This window comes from Schistocerca nitens, chromosome 1, assembly GCF_023898315.1.
Source record: "Schistocerca nitens isolate TAMUIC-IGC-003100 chromosome 1, iqSchNite1.1, whole genome shotgun sequence".
In the NCBI taxonomy this organism is placed as follows: Eukaryota; Metazoa; Arthropoda; class Insecta; order Orthoptera; family Acrididae; genus Schistocerca; species Schistocerca nitens.
Genome location: NC_064614.1, coordinates 900,808,822 through 900,831,220, shown reverse-complemented (window position 1 = coordinate 900,831,220; position 22,399 = coordinate 900,808,822). Strand labels below are relative to the sequence as shown.

Genomic DNA, 22,399 nt, shown 5'->3' with positions numbered 1-22,399 from the left:
TACATCCAAACGTATATATACAACTACAGAAATCAGTAATTATTGATACATGTTCAATTACCCGAAAGTTCCTAAATGCAATATAACACATAGCATACAGTTAAAAGGAAGTGACGCCTGATCAAGGTCCGCGTCACTTTTCATTTTTAACCAGACTTAACGTCTGAGAAAGTAAAGAATAATAATAATACAAAAAATGTATGTGCTTGTGATCTAATGCATAAGCAAGTAGCTTTCTAAAGTAAAACCAAGAATGGTAGAAGTGTTTTGAATAGAATACTAAATAATAAATGAGAAAGAAAGGCAAATATGACGTATGTTCAATTATATACTGCATATTAAAAAAAAGATCATTATTGGTATTTCATATTGGAATTAAAGGACTTAGAAAATAGAAATGTGTGCTTATTTATGGGGGGTGGTGTTTGTGAGGATACAGAAGTTTTGCTGAAATAAATTCAAGACTTTTCTGGTAAGCATTTGAAGTGCAAGTTTTCTGTACTCTTGATATTTATACGTGAGCAAGAAAATCTACAATTAATTTCATTATAAAGGTTATAATGTGTAAATAGCACAGAAATGTGTCATTTCCATGTGTAGGATATCCTGTGTTACTTCAAATACTTGTTTTGTAGTTTATTATTTGCTTGAGATACACCTTGGATGGTACGCAGTGGTTGGAATTTATTTGCAGATACCCTTACATCAGAGCAGGTGCTCCATGGAGCCACCAACATGAAATGGACTGCCTAGGAGAGCCTCAGAAACTTGCACTACAAGACATGCTAGTGGAGGCACAAGACAATAGTGTACATAATTATGGTACTGAAACTCCTGTAAAATCTGAATTAGAGACAGATTTTTGCAATTGAATCTGTAATAGAAGTTGTCATTAATAATTGTTGAAAGTGACTTTGAAGAAAAATTAGTGAAAGGATGTTGTTGTTTCTAATATTTTTGTGAAGAAACCTACATCAAAAATTTTTGCAGTTTGCCTCTCTCAACCCTTTCAAAAGAAACTTGTAAAGATACAGCAAAGACTATAGATAGCGAGATGCTAAATGAAACTCATTTGGCTGCAAAGAGTATGAGATGCCTCCAATGACTGCCATAGCAGAATTGTATCAAAAGGCATCTCCAAAAATTCAAAGAAATTCTGGTCGTACATAAAGGCACCAAAGTCACTGCCCAGGCACTTGTGGATGACACAGGAACGTAAATTGAAGGCAGCAAAGCAAAAACAGAAATATTGAATTCCATTCTCAAAAAGTCTTTTACTAAGGAAGATACAGAAATAGTGCTCAAGTTTGTTTCTCACACAACTGCATAGATTAGTCATACATATTTTGGTGTCAGTGGTGTGAGAAACAGCAAAATTAATCAAGGCTCGAGGGCCGGATGGGGTACCCATTGGATTCTATACAAAATTTGAAGCTGAGTTACTTCTCATACTAATCATAACATACTATAGATACTTACATGCTTGTCTACTAGAAGACTAGCGTAAGTGATCCAAAAAACTACCATCCAATCTCATTAATGTTTATCTGTTTTAGAATATTTCAATCTATCCTGAACACAGATGTACTGAAGTGTCTCAAACAGAAAGCTCCTCATGCCAACCAGCATGGATTCTCACATGACAACGTGAAAGTGATAGATCATGGCAGTCAGGAGAATGCAGTATTTTCTTACTTCCAAAAAGCATTTGACTGGTTAACAGACCAGTATTTATAAGAAAAGTGCAATCATATGGTGTGAAAAACAAAATTTGTGACTAATGAGGATTTCTTGGTAGGGAATTACCTCAGGTAGAAAGTCATGGACAGAAGTAGAATGAACTTCAGGCATGCCCAAGGGAATTGTGTTGAGACCCCTATTGTTCATGTTGTATATTAATGACTTGGCAGACAATGTTAATAAGAACCTCAGACGTTTCAAAAATGGTGCAGCACTACCTATAATGAAGAACTGGGGAGGCGGGGGAGTTGTTCAGAAAATAAAATCATTCAGTTCTCAAAATGAAAAATTAAACACAGAATCCTATGATTACGACATCAATGAGTCAGCTGCAATTGGTCAAATTGTACAGGTGCGTAATTTTCAAGGATATGAAATGGAGTGATCACATAGGCTCAGTCGTGGGTAAGACAGGTAGCAGGCACTGGTTCATTGTCAGGATACTGGGAAAATGGAGTTGGTGTATGATGGAGACTGCTTACAATTCCCTTGCATTTCCCATCTACTCGTGTGTTGGACCCATACCAGATAGAAGTATCAAGGGCTACTGAATGTATACAAAGAAGGAAGGCAGAAATAGTCACAGGTTTGCTTAATTTATGAGAGAGCATCACAGAAACATTGAAAAAATCTGAACTGATAGACTCTTGAGGATAGACACCAGTTATCCTGCGAAAGCCTACTTACGAAGTATGTATATGTCAATGTTGCTCCCACGTGGATTGTGAAGACAACAGATTATAGACTAATTACAGCATGCACAGAGGCATTTAAGCTATCCTTTTCACATGCTTTGCATGTGATTTGGGCAGGAAGAAACCCCCACATGTGACACTTAGCTAAGTGCCCTCTGCCATGCACTTCACAGTGATTTGCATAGTTTGTGTGTAGATGTAGATCTAGAATGTTTTGCAAGTCCTAAAATATGGCATATAAGTCTTCTCACTCTAGATTGGCAGGAACTATGAAATTTGTGTCACCATATGAAAGAATATTTGTACCAGAGAGTGATGTATTGAAATTATATAAATTAGTTCAAGGAAGATCAGTGTGATTACACAAGTGTTTGCTTTTTCGTGTTCATAATGACTTCACCTTGTATTAGAAATTTATTAGCCTTTAGTGTGCTGTTATTACTCTATTATTTGCTATTTGTGTGTCAGTATATTGTATCTGACAGGCTGCAGTCATTGATTGCATTGATATCTATCATGAATGTAAACTGTTTCATGACAACAATGCAATTAATGCAACTGCCTGACTTAGTTAACCATCTGCGGGAGGTTGACTGGACCACTTGCTACTATGCAACTATGTTACATTTTGTTCTCTACTTTCGTTAACATTTAAATTTGGACCTTAAAATTTTTCAGACATTCATTACTTTACACTCAGTACAATGATGTGTTGAATATTTATCTGTTATGAAAAGTGTAATTGCCGGCCGGTGTGGCCGTGCGGTTCTAGGCACTTCAGTCTGGAACCGCGTGACCGCTACAGTCGCAGGTTCAAATCCTGCCTCAGGCATGGATGTGTGTGATGTCCTTAGGTTAGTTAGTTTTAATTAGTTCTAAGTTCTAGGTGACTGATGACCTCAGAAGTTAAGTCGCATAGTGCTCAGAGCCACTTGAACTTGAACTTGTAATTGCAAAAAATAAAAAAGCAAAAACTGGGCCAGTTAACTTAATTTCATCCTACACCATTTTTAGCAGCAACTACAGAAATATTTGAGGCAATGAGAACTATAAGGGCCTTAAGCACACTGTCATTGATTTTGAGATTGTAGCATATGTGTATGCTCTTGACATCCGATCATCTTTATCTGCATCCCACATTGTATGTATGACATTATAAAAAAACTCTCTCCTCAGTTTCTCAGGTATTCATTGCCTTATGGGCCGAAAGCACAAAGCATATTTTTGTTGGTCTGTGCTGCTCCCTTGTTATCTAGGGTGACAATTTAATGTCTACATCGTGTACATAGTAGTAACACTCCATAATCAGAGGTGTATTGGCCATTTTATTTGAACTTAAAGTCACAGAATGTTCTTAATAAAAATTATGTTAATGAGGATCATGAAGTGTTGGAATAGATCATCATCATGTGTGTGATGCATTTAGTATCAGTTCTTTATGTTCTGATTCTAGTTTCACATCAGTAACAAACTTTACAACTCTCAAAAGTTACTATTGTCACTAGCCTATACATGAAAATTTTGTGAATGAACATTAATAATAAATATAGTCTTAAATGTTAATTAATATTTCATAACATAAAGTGGTCATTAGTTTTTCATTGGAAGTATAGGCTACTGAGATTTGGTTTAGAAACAATTGAAACCTATGAGACAGGTGGTTTTGTCTGTTAATTTGATTTTCACAAATATTTATTTTTCTCAAAACTTTGTTTGCTTTGGGCCCTTACAGTCCTCACTGCCTCATATTTAGACTTTTAGATTTAATATTACAATCTTTATGTAATGTCGCTTCTATTTGCATTAGCTGTCACTAGAATTAAACTTTTAGTTCTTAGCAACATGTTGACTTTGTGCAAAGACATTTATGAAGCACTTACCTTCTGTTTCTATTGGCGGAGAGAACAGATTGGGATGAGAAACTTTGTAGAAAACTGGATTGTCAGTAGGCCTTTGTTTCCCTGGCTTTGGGTACACTGTAGGGCTACCTTTGTTCTCCAAAACTGCATCTGCTGCCACAAAAGGTATAATTCTGCAAATGGAAGTTGCATTTCTTTCTTTATATATTACTCCTAAGCTTACTATCGTTTTTATTATAATTTTTGAAAACGTATCAGAATTCGATTGTATTATTGTAGTAACAATACTTCACTTGTGTTAGGGTTAGGGTAAAGACAGATACAATATGATTATCACATTGCATATTTCTTGATTTGTTCTGAGTATGTCACTTAGTATTGAAAGTAATACTTCTTTCTGCAATGATGTACAGTTCTAACATTGGATGAAACAACCATTTCTTCTGATGTTGAATTATTCCTTTGTATCTTGAAAATATGCAACTTTAGTGTCATTGTATTAAATTAATTCCATTTTGTCTACAATAGCCAAATAAATTCAAGATCAAACATATTGAAAACGAGTTACTGCTTTGAAATATTTTGGCAGATCGAAAGTGTGTGCCAGATCGGGACATGAACAAGGGACCTTCGCCTTTCGTGGTACTGGCAGAAGTAAAGCTGTGAGGATGGCTTGTGAGTCATGCTTGACAGCTCAGTTGGTAGAGCACTTGCACAGGAAAAGCAGAGGTTCTAGTCATAGTCTGGCACACAGTTTGAATCTGTCAGGAAGTTTCACATCAGTGCACATTCTGCTGCAGAGTGACAAATTAATTCTGGAAGTTACTGCTTAGTCTTCATTAATTAAAACCTATAGAAACTTCGATTCAGATCCTTCACTGTACTACAAAATTAGCTACATTTTCTACAGTTGTTCATCAGTTGATTGGTGGTAGTAAAGGAAAAGCATTTGCCTTTGCGCACAATGTTCTGTCCAGACTTTTAAGGTATACAAACTGGAATGAAAGTCTCAAAAACTTTCTTTCACATTCAGACAAGTTTTAGTAATGTTGAGGCACAAGTGCCACTTCATCAACAAATTATTATTTTTTTGTGGGTTTTGGAATTGTAATGTGATATATGGAAATCTTTAAAATATGTCGTTATATGTATATGTGGTAGAGGAGGCAAATACAGATGCGCATCAATAAATGAACACACATTGTCTATGATTCCCATATGAAATGTTGTGTTTCAGTAATGAAGATGATAATGAAACCTGAAAGTTACCAAAATTACATAATAATAGCGAATGAAGATGCATTGCAGTAGATTTTGAGCTTATTTGCACTTGTTGGGATGTAATAGGAGGAAACATAAGTGACAATGAAAGTTAGTTATCCTGAAGGCATGTTCAGATAACTGATGAGTAAAGCCATTATTTGCAAAAAATGTGTGTTCCTGTACTGATGCAGATTTCCATTAGCTGTGACATATTCATTTCCAAAATATTTTTGTGTGTGACAATGTCTCATATCCTCTCTCTTCCTTTATACTTGCACACTGCATCTTGCACATTATTTTGTGAATGAAATGGGACCACTTTGACAATATAATACTGTAATGAAATGAAGTAATTTGTAAATGTGAGTCTTCCAGGGCTCTCCTGTCTGTCAGTCTGTCATAAAATGTTCATTAAATTCATAATTTTGCTTCCTTTTCTTTTGTATGTACAGAAATCACCCACTTTTTATTAAGATTTGCTACCTGAATTTTCTTATGTCGTCTCATTGTGACGTATCGTGTCATTTCTTCTACATCTACATTGACAGCTATGTATACACTCTGCAAGCCACATTATGATTTGTGGCAGAGGGTACTTTGTGTACCACTGTCTTTTGATATTTTCTGCTCCTGTCATTAATGGCTCACAGGAAGAATGATTATTGGTAAGCTTTCTCTAATCTTGCCTTCATGGTCTTTCTGCAAAATACACATAGGAGAAAGCAGTATACGCTCTCAGAATTTTGGTAGTAAACTACATTGTGATACACACCTCTGTCACAGTGTGTGCCATTTTAGTTCATAAGCATCTCCATGACACTCTTTCATGTTTACAAAATAAAACTGTGATGAAACATGCTGCTCATCTTTAGATCTCCTCTGTGCAACTCAACAATCCTTCCTGATAAGAATTGCAGGCTAAAGAAAAATACTCAAGCTACCTTCTTCATGGGTGCACTACACAACCTGGGGATTCATCAATTGAGTCTCAGGACATCATCTGTCTTTCATCCAGTTATTTTATGTGATCATTACATTTTGAAATGCTCCATACACATACTTCCAGATATTAAATGGATTTGACTGCTGCCAATGACAGTTTGTCGATCATGTAATCGGCAGGTCTTTCCACCTATTCAAGTGCAACATGTTACATGTGTTTATGTAAAAGGTCAACTGCCAATTTTTGCATCACATGTAAATCCTTTGCAAGTCTTGTTTTATTTTGCCACAATTTTCTAATGTTGCAAGTTCTGCGTATACAACAGCATAATTTGTGAACAGTCTTGTGGAGCTTCCTATATTATCAATTGGATTATTTGTATATTTTATGAATAATAATGATCATATAACAATTCCTTGGGGTATTTCCAAAGTTCCTTTTACATCTGAAAATTTCTCTCTGTTAAAGATGACATGCTGTGGTCTGTTTGGAAGGAACTTTTCAATCCAATTGAATTGAATTGAATTGAATTTTATTTGATCCTGTAAGATTACAATGTGTACAGTAAATGTACGTGTAATATAGGACATGTCAAAGTATTAAAATTCTTTATCACTTATTTTCCTACACCTTTAGCTTACATTTTTACATCACTGATAATGAGTAACAATATATACAAATTTAATGGCATAAGTATTCGGCAACACTGTAAAACTCTTTTTCAATGAGATAGTCTTTAAGTTTCTTTGCAAAGTCATTGTGAAGTACACTATCTTGCAGGGTTTTGGGCAGACTTCTTAGTAGTCTTATACCAGAGTACTGGGGTCCTTTTTCTAGCATTGCCAGTCGGTGGGGTATGCTCCGTACTTCATTCTTCTTTCCTGTATTGTGGGTGTGTACACTAGCATTTGTAATCCAGTCCTCACTACCTTTTGTGATGTACATTATTGTTTTGTATATATACAACGATGAAAAAGTTAAGATACCTAAATTCTTGAAACAGTTTCTGCATGTTTCAGAGGTCTTTCTTCTTAAAATGGTCCTAATTGCTTTTTTTTGTAATGTGAACACTCGTTTTGTCTCTTGTTTGTTTGAGTTTCCCCACACAGTCACTCCATACTGTAAGTATGGTTCGAAAAGTCCATGATACACTGTACACAGAAGGTTCTTGTCTGAATACTGTGATAGTTGCATCATTAAGAATATGACAGAGCTCAGTTTCTTACAGACATTATTAATATGTTTTTTCCATTTCAGTTCATTATCCACAAGAATACCTAAGAATCTAGCAGATTCTACTTCTTCCAGCCTTGTTCCATCAACCTCTAAATCCATGTCTACAGCCTTTTCCTTGTTTTTAAACACTGCATACATAGTCTTTTTTAGATTTATAACCAGTTCATTTTCCAACAGCCATTGAGCTGTGACAGTTGCAGATATGTATGCTCTTCTCTCAAGCTATTTAGTATTGTCATGTCGTCAGCATACAATATTTTCTTTTCTTCCTCCTCAACACCTATATCATTAACAAATACATTAAATAACAATGGTCCCATTACCGAACCCTGCGGCACTCCATATTTGATGGATTTGGTTTCTGATTGGTACGAGTTTCCTAATGATACATACTGCTTGCGGTTGCACAAGTATGATTTTATCCATTCACCTGGTTGCCCCCGAATGCCATAGTTGCTTAATTTTTGTATCAGCATTTCATGGTCAATGGTGTCAAAAGCCTTTGAAAGATCCAGAAACATTGCAGAGACAACCTTTTTCTCATCTAAGGACTGTAAAATATATTCTGTTAGACTGACAATTGCTGATTCTGTAGATTTACCCTTTCTGAAACCATGTTGTGAGGTCATGAGAATGTTATGTTTGTCCAAATAGTTAACTAATCTGGTATACATAAGCATTTCTAGGATTTTTGAGAAACCTGATATCAGTGAAACTGGTCTGTAGTTGTTGGGATCGTCCTTACACCCTTTCTTGTACACTGGCACTACCTTCGTTATCTTCAGTTTTTCTGGAAAAATTGCATCTCTGAAAGAACAGTTTGCTATGTTCAGCAGTGGTGTTATTATCTCCTCACATACCAGCTTTATTACATGATTTGATATTTCATCATCACCAGCTGATTTCTTGGACTTCAGTTTCTGTATAGTTTTCCGCAATTCATCTTCCGTGACTGGTCTTAAGAACATAGTACTGCATGATCTTTTTGGTACCTTAATACCCTTCTGTTTTTGACTATTTCTTTCCAATTTTAGGTTTTCTACTACACTGATATAGTTATTATTCAGTATGTTTGCTATTTCCATATCATCTGTGACCACTGTGTTGTCTACTTTAATTGACCTAATACCTTCTTCTTTGTTTGACCCATCTTTTTCCTTTCTTTCAGCATTGATTGCATTTCAAGCTGCCTTTGCCTTGTTTTTTGAGTTCGCTATAGTGGTGTCAATTGCTCTTGCTTTCGCTTCTCTTATTGTTTTTCTATACTTCTTTTTTAACATTTTATAGTTTTCAGCTTCCCCCATCCGTCTCACGTCCTGAAGCTTCCTTCGCTGTTCTAGTATTTCACTCGTAATCCACTGTGCTTGATCTTGATGCCTTTCTTGTCTCTTTACTTTGGGAAATGCTACATTAAAATGGTACTTAATTGTTGAAATAAATGCATCATATTTTTCATTTACACTCTGGGCCTGTAGGGTTTCATTCCAGGTTTCCTTACTTAACATTGTTCTAAAGATGTTGATATTTTGTTCACTGATGATTCTAATTTCTTTGGTTGTTTGTTTTGGTTCTGATACTGTGTCATTACTTCTGCAAAAGCTGATTAGTTGTCCATGATGATCAGATATTTCTGTCTGAACTACATGTGACTCATAGTTACACATATTAGTAATTATGTTGTCAATAATTGTCTCACTTTGTGAAGTCACTCTTGTTGGTGCAGTTATTGTCACTTTCATGTTATGCTGTATTAACAATTCTTCAAAATCCTGTCTTATTTTTGTGTCTTTTCCCATGTCAATGTTGAAGTCTCCACATATAATAAGATTTCTCTTCATATTCATTCTCAATAAGCTAGCAACTTTTTTTAGAAAGATGCTAATATTGCCACATGGTGACCTGTACACACAAAACACTCTAAAATCCTCTGCCACTATACCAGTAACTTCAAAGTCTTTTTCTCTAGCTATGGGAAATTTAGCAGCTTCACTGTTTACATTCTTTGATAGAGTACCTGTTTTAATATATATACAAACGCCACCACCCTTATATTTAGATCTGCAGAAGTAACTAGCTAGTTTGTAGTCCTTTATTGCCACATTATGTATTTTACTTTCAGTTAGTCCATGTTCACTTATGCATAATATGTCTGGTCTTACTTCACTCAGGAGTACTTCTGCTTCAAATTTTTTGTTACCAAAGTATTGAATATTTTGATGAAGTACTTTTATGTAATTTTTCTTTTGTTGGTTTACATGTTGTGAGCTGTATTCTGGGGCAAATTCTTTAGTATCGTCTTTTTTTGTATGGTGCTTATATTTTTCTTTTCCAGCTGGAGTGTATGATTTTTCATCCCCTTCAGGCCATATTAGTTTCCCTTGCATCTAACGATTTTGCAGACATCTGCAAACATTCTGCTGAACGTTACAGACCCCAGTCTATTTAAATGCAAGCCATCCTTCGCTAGTGAGTTTTCACATAGGAATTTGTTTGGGTCTATAAAAATTGCCCCAAGACGATCACATTGTTCTTTAAGAGCACAGTTTATTTTGGCGATATATTTTTCACTCACCGACCTTCTGTTTATGGTTCCGCTAAGTATCAGACGAGATCCTGCATACATATTTCTTGCAGAACGAATCATGTTTCTTGTTTCGCTTGCCATTTCTTCCTCACTGCTGCTCCTTAACGAATTCGTCCCAACATGTATAAACACCCCATCATAGTTATGTCTGGTTTCAGAATCTGGTTCTGTAGTATCTTGTCTTGCATTTACCATATTTTTAAAATGTTTACCGAGTTGATGCGTTCTAATACCAGGTCGTACGTCGATCTTGCAATTGGTGACAGCGATATTCTTCAGCAGCGAATCGCCAATTATTAAAAAGTCATTTTCCTTTTGTTGCGTATCTGGCGCTTTGTTTTTCCTTTTGCTGTATGTCACCACCTTCCATTTATATTTATCTTCCGGTTTTTGGCTTACTGAGTTTACCGAGACATCAACGGGAATACTTGAAATGTTGTTTTTAAAGTACGATCGGTCATTCGTATTTTCGCGATCTTCTTGCTTTTCCGTTTGATGGCTTTTACACACACAGGACTTCTTTTCTTGTATTAATGTATCGTTTTCTTTCTTGATGGTTGAAAGTTCGGTTTTTAATGCCTCAATGTCACTTCGTAGTAACTTTATAATTTCGTTTTTTGTATCAACTGCACTTACAAGATCGGCCGTTTCGTCACGTAAACAACCGTGACATGTCCACGGAAAATCATCGCTAACGAACTTTAGATTTACTTTCGCGCACTTTTCGTGTAACCAGAAGTTGCATTTGATACACAGAATACCCTTCATCACACGCTTTTTACATTCTCTACACGAAGAACTGTTCATTTTTTGCCTTTTTAACGAGAGAGAAGCGTCACTACACTTTCCTATCGGCGCCATCTTAAATCATAACACTTGGCTAATATTCCGTATGCATATACTTTGTTGATTAGGAGACAGTGGGGAACTGTGTTCACTGCCTTCCAGGTCAAGCACCAGGGCATTACCCTGGGCACTGGTATAGGCCACGCAGGATACAGTGGCCAATGCACAGTGACCAGTTTTCATCCACAGCACTGGGTGAGTTCGTTTCTGTGTTCAGAAGGGGAGGACGACAAGCGTTTGCCACCTTTCGGCCAATCGGCAATGACAGAATCAGCGCAGACACCCTGAATCTTTCTCAAATGATTTTACAGAAACTGTTTGTGTTATAACGTCAGGTTTAACTAACACATATATTTCAGAGCGACACAACACATATAAGTCACAGAGTAAGTTGACAAGCAAGACATGTGTACACGTTAGCATTCGAATGAGCACTGAGTCCCAGTCTAGCGGCCGCTGCTCGGCTGGCCGCTTAGGTGGCGCAGCTGCTGCACGGCTGGCAGACAGCGCCGCACGTAGAGGACGCGCGTAATTGCGCGGCGGCGCTTTGAATGATCGGCGAGTCACAACACTTTTCCCCCCTTTGAAATTGTTGCACTGGTCTTGATGGAGGTGTCCTGGAGATGACTAACGTCCATAGGCATTGTTTGACTTGCAGCAAAGTCTCGGGGAGGAGGCTTCCCGTACGGACGGAAGTGTCTCTGATGATAACGGGTCGAGATGACAGGAGACGTAGGGGTCGAATCTGCTGGGGCCTCGTGCACCAATCTGACCATTGCGGCAAGTCCAGTTGATATGACAGGAGACATGGGCGATGTGTCGGCGTCCGTTGGAGGAGGAGGCAAGTAGATTTGCTCTGACAGAGGATGGTCATCCAGTTCCTGCATGGGCACGTCTCCTGGTGGCGTCTGTTCTTGTGCTGGCATTGCGATGACGGTGAGAGGGCTGCATTCTGAGTATTGAGGGATGCCAAGATCCCGAGTGTTAGGTAGAGCCAAAGGTGGTGTAGCGGCCTTCGGAACAGGCGTTGCTGGCACACGAGGCCGAAGCTGGTCTGAATGACGCACTGCAACACCCGTGTCCATCTGGATTTCATACAGGCGTCTGCCACGGTGTCTTAAGATGCGGCCCGGGCTCCATTTTGGCCACCTGCCATATCCTCGTACCCAGACGAGGTCGTCGGCGGTGAACCGGCCAAGTGAAGGTACCCGTGGCCGTGAGGTGGAAGGCCGCAGAAGATGAGTGCGGGTCTGTCGGCCATGTTAGAGCTCAGCTGGGCTGTGGTCGCCCATGGGGGTGAAATGGTAAGACGCCAGAAACTGGAGAAGTGCATCAGCAGCAGCAGAAGAAGTCAGAAGTTTCTGCATTTGAGCCTTAAATGTGCGGACCAGTCGTTCAGCCTCACCGTTGGATTGGGGATGGAACGGCGGGGCCGTGACATGCATAACGCCGTGACGAGCACAAAAATCCGCAAATTCGGAAGAGGCAAATTGCGGACCATTATCAGTAACAGGTGTAGAGGGGAGGCCTTCCAAAGAAAAAATGCGGGCGAGAGCACTGGTGGTTGCCGCGGTGGTAAGTGACGTGCAACGGACAATGAAAGGAAAGTTAGAGTAGGCGTCAATTACGAGGAGCCAATAAGTACCTAGAAAGGGTCCCACAAAGTCAGCATGAATGCACTCCCAGGGCTTCTCAGGCGAAGGCCACGGTGACAAAGATGACTTCGGGGCAGCAGCCTGTTACGCACAAGGGCAACAGGCAGCGACAATGTGTGCTATTTCAGAGTCGATGCCAGGCCAGTACACATGACGGCACACCAGAGATTTTGTGCGAGACACACCCCAGTGCCCTTGGTGAAGGAGGCGCAAGACCGAAGCACGCAAAGACACAGGTACCACGACACGCGGTGAAGCATTGTCAGTGGAGGGGAGGATAACACCATCCCTAGCGGTGAGGCGGTAGCGCAAAGCGTAGTAGTTCCGCAACGGATCAGAAGTCTTAGCGGACGGTCGATCTGGCCAACCCTTCTGAATACAGCGTAAAACCCGGGAGAGGGTAGGGTCAGAACCCGTAACAGCCGCCAGCCTGTCCCCAGTGATGGGGAACCCATCCACAACCCGCTGCTCGGCAACATCCAGGTGGAAACACAAAAGTTCGTCCCTATTGAACGCCTGATCAGGCGCCGGCTGCGGTGGTCTCGCGGTTCTAGGCGCGCAGTCCAGAACCGTGCGACTGCTACGGTCGCAGGTTCGAATCCTGCCTCGGGCATGGATGTGTGTGATGTCCTTAGGTTAGTTAGGTTTAAGTAGTTCTAAGTTATAGGGGACTTATGACCACAGCAGTTGAGTCTCATAGTGCTCAGAGCCATTTGAACCATTTGAACCTGATCAGGACCCATGGGAAGGCGAGACAGAGCATCAGCATTTGCATGTTGATCCGTTGGCCAGAAATGAATCTCATAATTGAAACGAGACAAGCTGGAGGCGGTGTGCAGCCTTGTTGGGAAGTGACGTTGATGGATGAAACAAGGAAACAAATGGTTTGTGATCCGTAACAAGATGAAATTTTGAGCCATAGAGAAAAACGCCAAATTTATGAAGAGCATAAATAATGGCCAAAGCTTCTTCCTCAATTTGAGAATACTTTTGTTGGGCATCCGTGAGTGTTTTGGAGGCATAAGCAATGGGTTGTTCCGAACCATCAGAAAAACGGTGTGCAAGGACTGCACCGACCCCGTATTGAGAGGCGTCTGTGGCAAGAACAAGATGTTGGCCAGGTCGATAATTAGCCAGGCACAGGGCCTGTTTCAGCATAGTCTTCAATTTCTGGAAAGCCGCTTCGCATGACGTGGGCCAGTGAAAAGGCACGTTTTTATGCAACAGGCGATGCAACGGCTGAGCCACCGAAGCCACAGACGGTAAAAACTTGTGATAGTATGCTATTTTCCTCAAGAAGGCCTACAGTTCCTTAACAGATGTAGGGCAAGGAAGGGCATCGATTGCAGCGACAGTTTGCTGAAGCGGACGAATACCCTCCCGAGAGAGTTGAAACCCCAAGTACGTGATAGATGCCTGAAAAAATTGTGATTTCTGAAGATTACACTTAGGACCGGCAGTCTGTACAACATGAAAAAGTGTGCGGAGATTTTGAAGATGTTCTTCAGTGGTGGAGCCAGTGACAACAATGTCGTCCATGTAATTGATACACCCAGGGACAGGGAGCAATAATTGTTCCAAGAATCGCTGAAAGAGAGCAGGGGCGCTAGCAACCCCGAATGGCAAACGTTGGTATTGATAGAGGCCGAAAGGCGTGTTAAGGACCAGAAACTGCTGGGAAGCAGCGTTAAGAGGAAGTTGATGATAAGCTTCTGACAGGTCAGTTTTAGAAAAATACTGGCCTCCAGCAAGTTTAGTGAACAGGGTAAGTGTCGATGAGGCATTGAGCATTTACAGTGGCTTTGAAATCGCCACAGAGACAAATATCACCATTTGGCTTAGCAACAACAATGACAGGAGAGGACCACTCACTGAAAGTGACAGGAAGCAAGACCCCTGAAGTAGTGAGACGATCCAACTCCCGTTTTACCCGATCACGAAGGGCCACAGGAATGGGCCGAGCCCGAAAAACCTTAGGCCAAGCAGTGGGTTTGAGTGTGATATGAGCTTCAAAGTCGTTTGCACGGCCTAACCCAGGAGAAAAAGGGGACGAAAATGTCGTCGACAAGGAATCCAGTTGAGCATAAGGAATAGCATCAGAGACAATATTGACAGAGTCATCTATGGAGAACACAAAAAATGCGAAAGGCATCGAAACCAAAAAGATTTTCTGCGTTGCTCTGGTCGACCACAAATATGGGAACAGTGCGAACAACGGATTTGTAAGATACCTCAGCATTAAACTGTCCCAAGAGAGAAATCTTCTGTTTATTGTATGTCCGTAATTGCCGAGTGAAAGGTGACAGGAGTGGAGAACCCAACTGAAGATACGTCTGAGAATAACTTATAGTGGCAGCAGAACCGGTATCCACTTGCATGCGAACATCTCGACCAAGGATTTGGACAGTGAGGAATACCTTCCCTGAAAGGGAAGAAGTGCAATTGACAGACAACACAGAATCAGAATCAGCGTCATGTTCATGAACATCATGTATGCGGTCGGATTTGCAAACGGAAGACACATGACCTTTCTTTTTGCAGTTGTGACACACAGCCCAACGTTGGGGACAATCCTCGCGTGAATGTTTCGTAAAACACCGCGGACATGAAGGAAGTTGCCGGGGGTTTTGCTGCAGTTTCTTAGCGGGTTGTTTACGGCTTGGCCGAGGCTGCACGTGGGAACGCACTGTGGCCACATCGGCCGGCGGGGACGCGCCGCACGCATCGTCAACAGCGCACAGAGGTTGTATTTCCCCGACATCACCCCACGCCTCTATTTGCGCCCCAGCGGCGCGAGAAATTTCAAAAGACTGCGCAATGGAAAGAACTTCATCTAGAGTCGGATTCGCCAACTGAAGGGCATATTGCCGAACTTCTTTGTCGGGCGCCGACCAGATAATAGCATCCCGTACCATGGAATCGGCATCGGATTCTTTGTGAACGTCAGTAACAAATTGACACTTTCGATTGAGGCCGTGAAGTTCAGCAGCCCAAGTGCGATAGGATTGATGTGGCTGTTTTTGACAACGATAAAAGGCAACACGAGAGGCTACCACATGCGTTTGCTTTTGAAAATAGACAGACAGAAGTGAGCACATTTCAGCAAAGGACAAAGACGCAGGATCCTTCAAAGGAGCCAATTGCGACAACAACCGGTACATTTGAGTTGAAATCCAGGAAAGGAACAGAGACTTACATGGTTGTTCGTCCGTGACATGAAATGCCAAGAAGTGCTGTCGAAGATGTGTTTCATAATCAGACCAGTCTTCCGCCGTCTCGTCGTAAGGAGGAAAAGGAGGTATAGCCAACGACGAGAAATGCCCCGCATTTGACGCCGCGACGAAATCGCGAATCGCCGCTGTTAGAAGCGTTTGCTGTTCAAGGAGATTTTGCAATAGTTGCTCGACAGTAGCCATGGAACCCTGTGGGTCAACAGTGAAAAGGAAAAATCCACTACTTCGTCGCCAATTGTTATAACGTCAAGTTTAACTAACACATATATTTCAGAACGACACAACACATATAAGTCACAGAGTAAGTTGACAAGCAAGACATGTGTACACGTTAGCATTCAAATGAGCACTGAGTCCCAGACTAGCGGCTGCTGCTCGGCTGGCCGCTTAGGTGGCGCAGCTGCTGCATGGCTGGCAGACAGCGCTGCACATAAAGGACGCGCGTAATTGCGCGGCGGCGCTTTGAATGACCGGCGAGTCACAACAGTTTGGTTAAAAAAAATACCATCTATGTTCTATTTGTAGCTTTATATGGCTTTTATGTCAGGTTCATTATGATGTTTCCATTTTGTTAATGGTCATAGTTACTGTGGTATTTATGTGAAAGTGAGACACTGCACGAAATTTGAAAAAAATTGCAGTGAAAAATAGGGGTTGCTCTGATTTTGCATTTGGTGCATATTATATAACATGTTGCTGTGTATGAAGTTTAGATAACATACTGAATTTTTCTGTAGACTTGGTTGGAGGTCTCTGCTGCCACCAATTTCAAGAAAATTGATCTGATGTAGCGCACTCATTTGTGATTAACCTGCCCAGCGATAAAGCTCCTCACAACATTCCACTTATTTCATAAACGGTTTGAGATATCAAAATGAGATTTTGGCAAATGATGGCACACAAAGAGGAGAGTATTTTCCCGTATGGTTATTATGCAAAACTTCATTATCTACCATGTTATTCCACTAACTATAGACTTTTCTGATGAATGAATGTAATTTTTAGGTGCAATTGCTAGCTGGTGAAATGAGGAGTGCTGTGGAACAACATAAGTGAAGTCATTAAACATTTATTTTGTTCTGAGGATGAGCTTTTTCATAAGATACTGACCTTAATTTTCGTCAGTTTCTCACTTAATAAACTGCATCTGCACAATATTTTAGTGAGGTGAGACTGTAAACTCGGCTGAGTTTTGGCAAAAGAAGCAAATTTTATCATGGCAACAAGAGTAATGTGTAGGTTTGACTCAAAATTCCCCACTCGTGACACTACTCCAAAAATTACAAATGGTTAACATACCCGGCGAAAATAAATTGCATTTTCAACAGAATTCTTATTAGATACTAACCAAAGAGGATGTGACAGATCTTTTTCAATGGTCACCATGCAGTGTAGGTGTGAAGGGGCCCTGCTTAATATTTACAATAAATGTGAGTGCAGCTTCGGTTTGGAATGGCACTTCTCCTCCAGTGCTCGGCATTTCCCCTACAGTGTCTGCCAGCAGCCCCCACCACTACCATTCTCCCCATGCGTGTCCTGTCATCTGTGCATCTACCAGCCATGGTATTCTGCCTGCACTATATCTGCTGGCTTCTAAGTTCCATGAACAAACATACACTGTTTGCGGAATCCATGTGCATTTATGTCCCCAGAAAGGTCATAATACAGAAGCATAAAACATGTTCCAAAATTCTGCAACAGAGTGACATCTCTGATATAGTTGTGTTTCCAGAATGAGATTTTCACTCTGCAGCGGAGTGTGCACTAATATGAAACTTCCTGGCAGATTAAAACTGTGTGCCCGCCCGAGACTCGAACTCGGGACCTTTGCCTTTCGCGGGCAAGTGCTCTACCATCTGAGCTACCGAAGCACGACTCATGCCCAGTCCTCACAGCTCTACTTCTGCGTCTCGGTCAGGCACACAGTTTTAATCTGCCAGGAAGTTTCAGTTTCATAGTTGTGTTTGTTTATTTGATGACCTTTATTAAAATTGGGAATGGCTGATGCATTTTTCCAATCACATGGACTGCTTTACTTCCTCCAACAAACTATGGTAGACGGCTGTTAGAAGAGGTGCAGTTTATTTTAAATTTCTGTGTAGAAACATATACATGGTGGAAAAAAGATATGTACATAAAATTTTAGTGTTCAGAGGAGATAAGAAGAAACACTTTTTTCATGCGAGAAAAATGTCACATTGTTTCCCCTCGGGGGTCGCTTAAGGTTTTGAAACTAATGATGTTCAGAGACACTATTCAGACTGCTGCAAGATGAGTATTATTTTTGAAATTTTGCCTCACTACAAAGGATTTATTTTTATCCAGGAAGATGAAGCATCCTGTGCAGGAGACAATGATAGACACTCCAGAAGAGCTTATGGCCTGTTTTGCTAACCTGCAGTCATTATTTGTGAAACATCTGATTGTCTTGAGCATGTTATGGTCCAAATTACGAATGATGGCAACTGATGCAGGTTGAGGCAAGGATTGGGACTGCATTGTTGCTAGTTGTAAGCAACAGTTGCAGTACGGGCATATACATGCCTTGTGCTGGAAGAAAGTGTATATCCTACAAATTATATCTCTCATTTGCTTATGTAGAATTTGTTGCTTACCAGCACCACCAACAATGACAAGTGACAAATTCAGAAAATAACTTGGTACAGTCACATTTAATTCTCACATTGGCTAAGACATTCACAGCAGAGTGCTCAGAACACTACTGAATGCTCATTGGTTGTCAAGAATGCATAACTTAAGTGCACAGAACAAGCCTAAACTTAATCACAGTTGTTTGTGACTCCAGCTGTAGACAAGCATTAGCATGCAGATGTCAGTTGTGCATGAATGTAAATTAACGAAATTTTTAGCAACATCTTTAAAATAATATTCATCAGTAGGGCAGTTTGAACACCAACTCCAAACATTATTAGTGTAAAATCCTTCAAGGCCCCATATTGGGGAAATGGCGCATCTGTCATATTTGTCATACAAAGGAAGGTTTTCTTTATCTCCTCTAAAATTGTGCATACATAGGCAAAAAGGAATACAAACGTCTCAAAAATGAGATCAACAGGAAGTGCAAAATGGCTAATCAGGGATGGCTAGAGGACAAATGTAAGGATGTAGAGGCTTATCTCACTAGGGGTAAGATAGATACTGCCTACAGGTAAATTAAAGAGACCTTTGGAGAAAAGAGAGCCACTTGTATGAATATCAAGAGCTCAGATGGAAACCCAATTCTAAGCAAATAAGGGAAAGCAGAAAGGTGGAAGGAGTATATAGAGGGTGATGTACTTGAGGACAATATTATGGAAATGGAAGAGGATGTAGATGAACATGAACTGGGAGATACGATACTGCGTGAAGAGTTTGACAGAGCACTGAAAGACCTGAGTCGAAACAAGGCCCCGGGAGTAGACAACATTCCATTAGAACTACTGGTGGCCTTGGGAGAGCCAGTCCTGACAAAACTCTACCATCAGGTGAGCAAGATGTATGAGACAGGCAAAATACCCTCAGACTTCAAGAAGAATATAATAATTCCAATCCCAAAGAAAACAGGTGTTGACAGTTGTGAAAATTACCGAACTATCAGTTTAATAAGTTACAGCTGCAAAATACTAACGTGAATTCTTTACAGACAAATGGAAAAACTGGTAGAAGATGACCTTGGGGAAGATCAGTTTGGATTCCGTAGAAATGTTGGAACACGTGAGGCAATACTGACCTTACGATTTATCTTAGAAGAAAGATTAAGGAAAGGCAAACCTATGTTTCTAGCGTTTGTAGACTTAGAGAAAGCTTTTGACAATGTTGACTGGAATACTCTCTTTTAAATTCTGAAGGTGGCAGGGGTAAAATACAGGGAGTGAAAGGCTATTTACAATTTGTACAGAAACCAGATGGCAGTTATAAGAGTCTAGGGACATGAAAGGGAAGCTGTGGTTGGGAAGGGAGTGAGACAGGGTTGTAGCCTCTCCCCAATGTTATTCAGTCTGTATATTGAGCAAGCAGTAAAGGAAACAAAAGAAAAATTTGGAGTAGGTATTAAAATCCATGGAGAAGAAATAAAAACTTTGATGTTCGTCGATGACATTTTAATTCTGTCAGAGACAGCAAAGGACTTGGAAGAGCAGTTGAATGGAGTGGACAGTGTCTTGAAAGGTGGATGTAAGATGAACATCAACAAAAGCAAAACGAGGATAATGGACTGTAATTGAATTAAGTCGGGTGATGCTGAGGGAATTAGATTAGGAAATGAGACACTTAAAGTAGTAAAGGAGTATTGCAATTTGGGGAGCAAAATAACTGATGATGGTCGAAGTAGAGAGGATATAAAATGTAGACTGGCAATGGCAAGGAAAGCATTTCTGAAGAAGAGAAATTTGTTGACATCGAGTATAGATTTAAGTATCAGGAAATGGTTTCTGAAAGTATTTGTATGGAGTGTAGCCATGTATGGAAGTGAAACATGGACAATAAATAGTTTGGACAAGAAGAGAATAGAAGCTTTCGAAATGTGGTGCTACAGAAGAATGCTGAAGATTAGATGGGTGGATCACATAACTAATGAGGAGGTATTGAATAGGATTGGGAAGAAGAGGAGTTTGTGACACAACTTGACAAGACGAAGGGACCGGTTGGTAGGACATGTTCTGAGGCATCAAGGTATCATAAATTCAGCACTGGAGGGCAGCGTGGAGGGTAAAAATCGTAGAGGTAGACCAAGAGATGAATACACTAAGCAGATTCAGAAGGATGTAGGTTGCAGTGGGTACTGGGAGATGAAGAAGCTTGCACAGGTTAGTGTAGCGTGAAGAGCTGCATCAAACCAGTCTCAGGACTGAAGACCACAACAACAACAGTTTTTTAATGCCCTGTAGATATTCCACCAGGTCCAGTCACTTTTCCACTGTTAAATTATTTTGGTTAATTTTCTATCCCATGGTCACTTACTTTGATATCTTTCATTTTGGTGTTCACGCAGTTATTTGATGGAGGAATTTCAGTGCACTCTTCCTCAGTGAAAGAAGTTATGAAAAGGGAATTTAGAATTTCGCCATTGCCTCTGTTTTGATGCTGTTGCGATCATTGATTGTCTGGATAGTTTGCTTTGATCAACTAATTGATTTGAAATAGGACCAAAACTTCTTAATGTAGATAGAACTTCACTTTGAATTTTTTGAACCTTTCATAACTGGCTCTCCATTGTCTAATTTTGGCTTCATTCAGTTTTTGTTTGCTCAGTATGTACCTTCTTACAGTTTATTGTGCAACACTCTTGAACTTTGACCATTTACACTCAACATTTTTAGCATCAGAGATGAATGTTTAATATCGATTGCTCAGGTAGTCTGATATCTGTTTCTTGTTGCACTTACAAAGCAGAACTATTATCCTGTCTTTCTTTACATTCCTATCAAAGTCTGCTATTTTATTAATAACTCAACTTTTATTAGGTGATTTTTCCCTGAGCTATCGCTGTTTGGAACTGTATATGGTTGGTAGCAGTAGAGTCCTTTTACACTAGCCATCTGTTGTGTCACCCCCCTATGACTGGTTGAAGCTTAAACCAGCTACAGTACCCCTGGATATTTGATGATGTGGGCAGTGTGCTGTAGCTGTTTCTCATGAAATAAGATAACCTGGTGTAGAAAAATCACATAAAAATGTAAAATTCTCTGTTTAAGGTGAGAATATGTTACTGTTCGAAGTCATGGAATGTTATTAATTCAGAGCTTATTGTTATATATGATACACTGAGATGACAAAAGTCATGGGCTACCTCCTAATACTGCGTCAGATCTCTTTTTGCCTGGTGTTGTGCAGCAACTCAGTGTGCTGTGGACTCAACAAGTCGTTGGAAGTCCCCTGCAAAGATATTGAGCCTTGCTGGCCCTATAGCTGTACATAATTGTGATAGTGTTGCCGGTGCAGGACTTTTTGCATGGACTGACCTCTCGATTATGTACCATAAATGTTTGATGGGATCCATGTTGTGTGATCAAGGTGGCCAACTCCTTTGCTCAAATCATAGAGAATGTTCTTCAAAACCATTGTGAACAATGACATATTTGGGAATGTGAAGTCGATGAATGGCTGCAAATGCCTCCAAGTAATCAAATGTAACCATATCCAGTCAATGATCAGACCAGCTGGATCACAGGACCCAGTCCACTCCATGTAAACAGAGCTGACACCATTATGGCACCACCACCAGCTTGCACAGTGCCTTGTTGACAACTTGGGTTGACAGCTTTGTGGGGTCTGCACCACACTCAAACCCTACCATCAGCTCTTACCAACCAAAATCAGGACTCATTTGACCAGGCCATGGTTTCC

The 22,399-nt window shown here is 40.3% G+C and overlaps 1 protein-coding gene and 1 long non-coding RNA gene across 2 annotated transcripts in view; one reads left to right on the top strand and one right to left on the bottom strand.

Moving 5' to 3' along the window:
• The window catches only part of LOC126192236 (uncharacterized), a 473,949-nt gene that overhangs the window by 30,276 nt on the left and 421,274 nt on the right, over window positions 1-22,399 (top strand). The window lies entirely within an intron of this gene.
• Window positions 1-22,399, bottom strand: part of LOC126192219 (uncharacterized) — a 433,600-nt gene that overhangs the window by 66,646 nt on the left and 344,555 nt on the right. Inside the window, exon 6 of the mRNA XM_049932587.1 lies at window positions 4,316-4,467. Coding sequence (XP_049788544.1) covers window positions 4,316-4,467 — 152 coding nt within the window. The remainder of the gene's footprint in view (window positions 1-4,315; window positions 4,468-22,399) is intronic.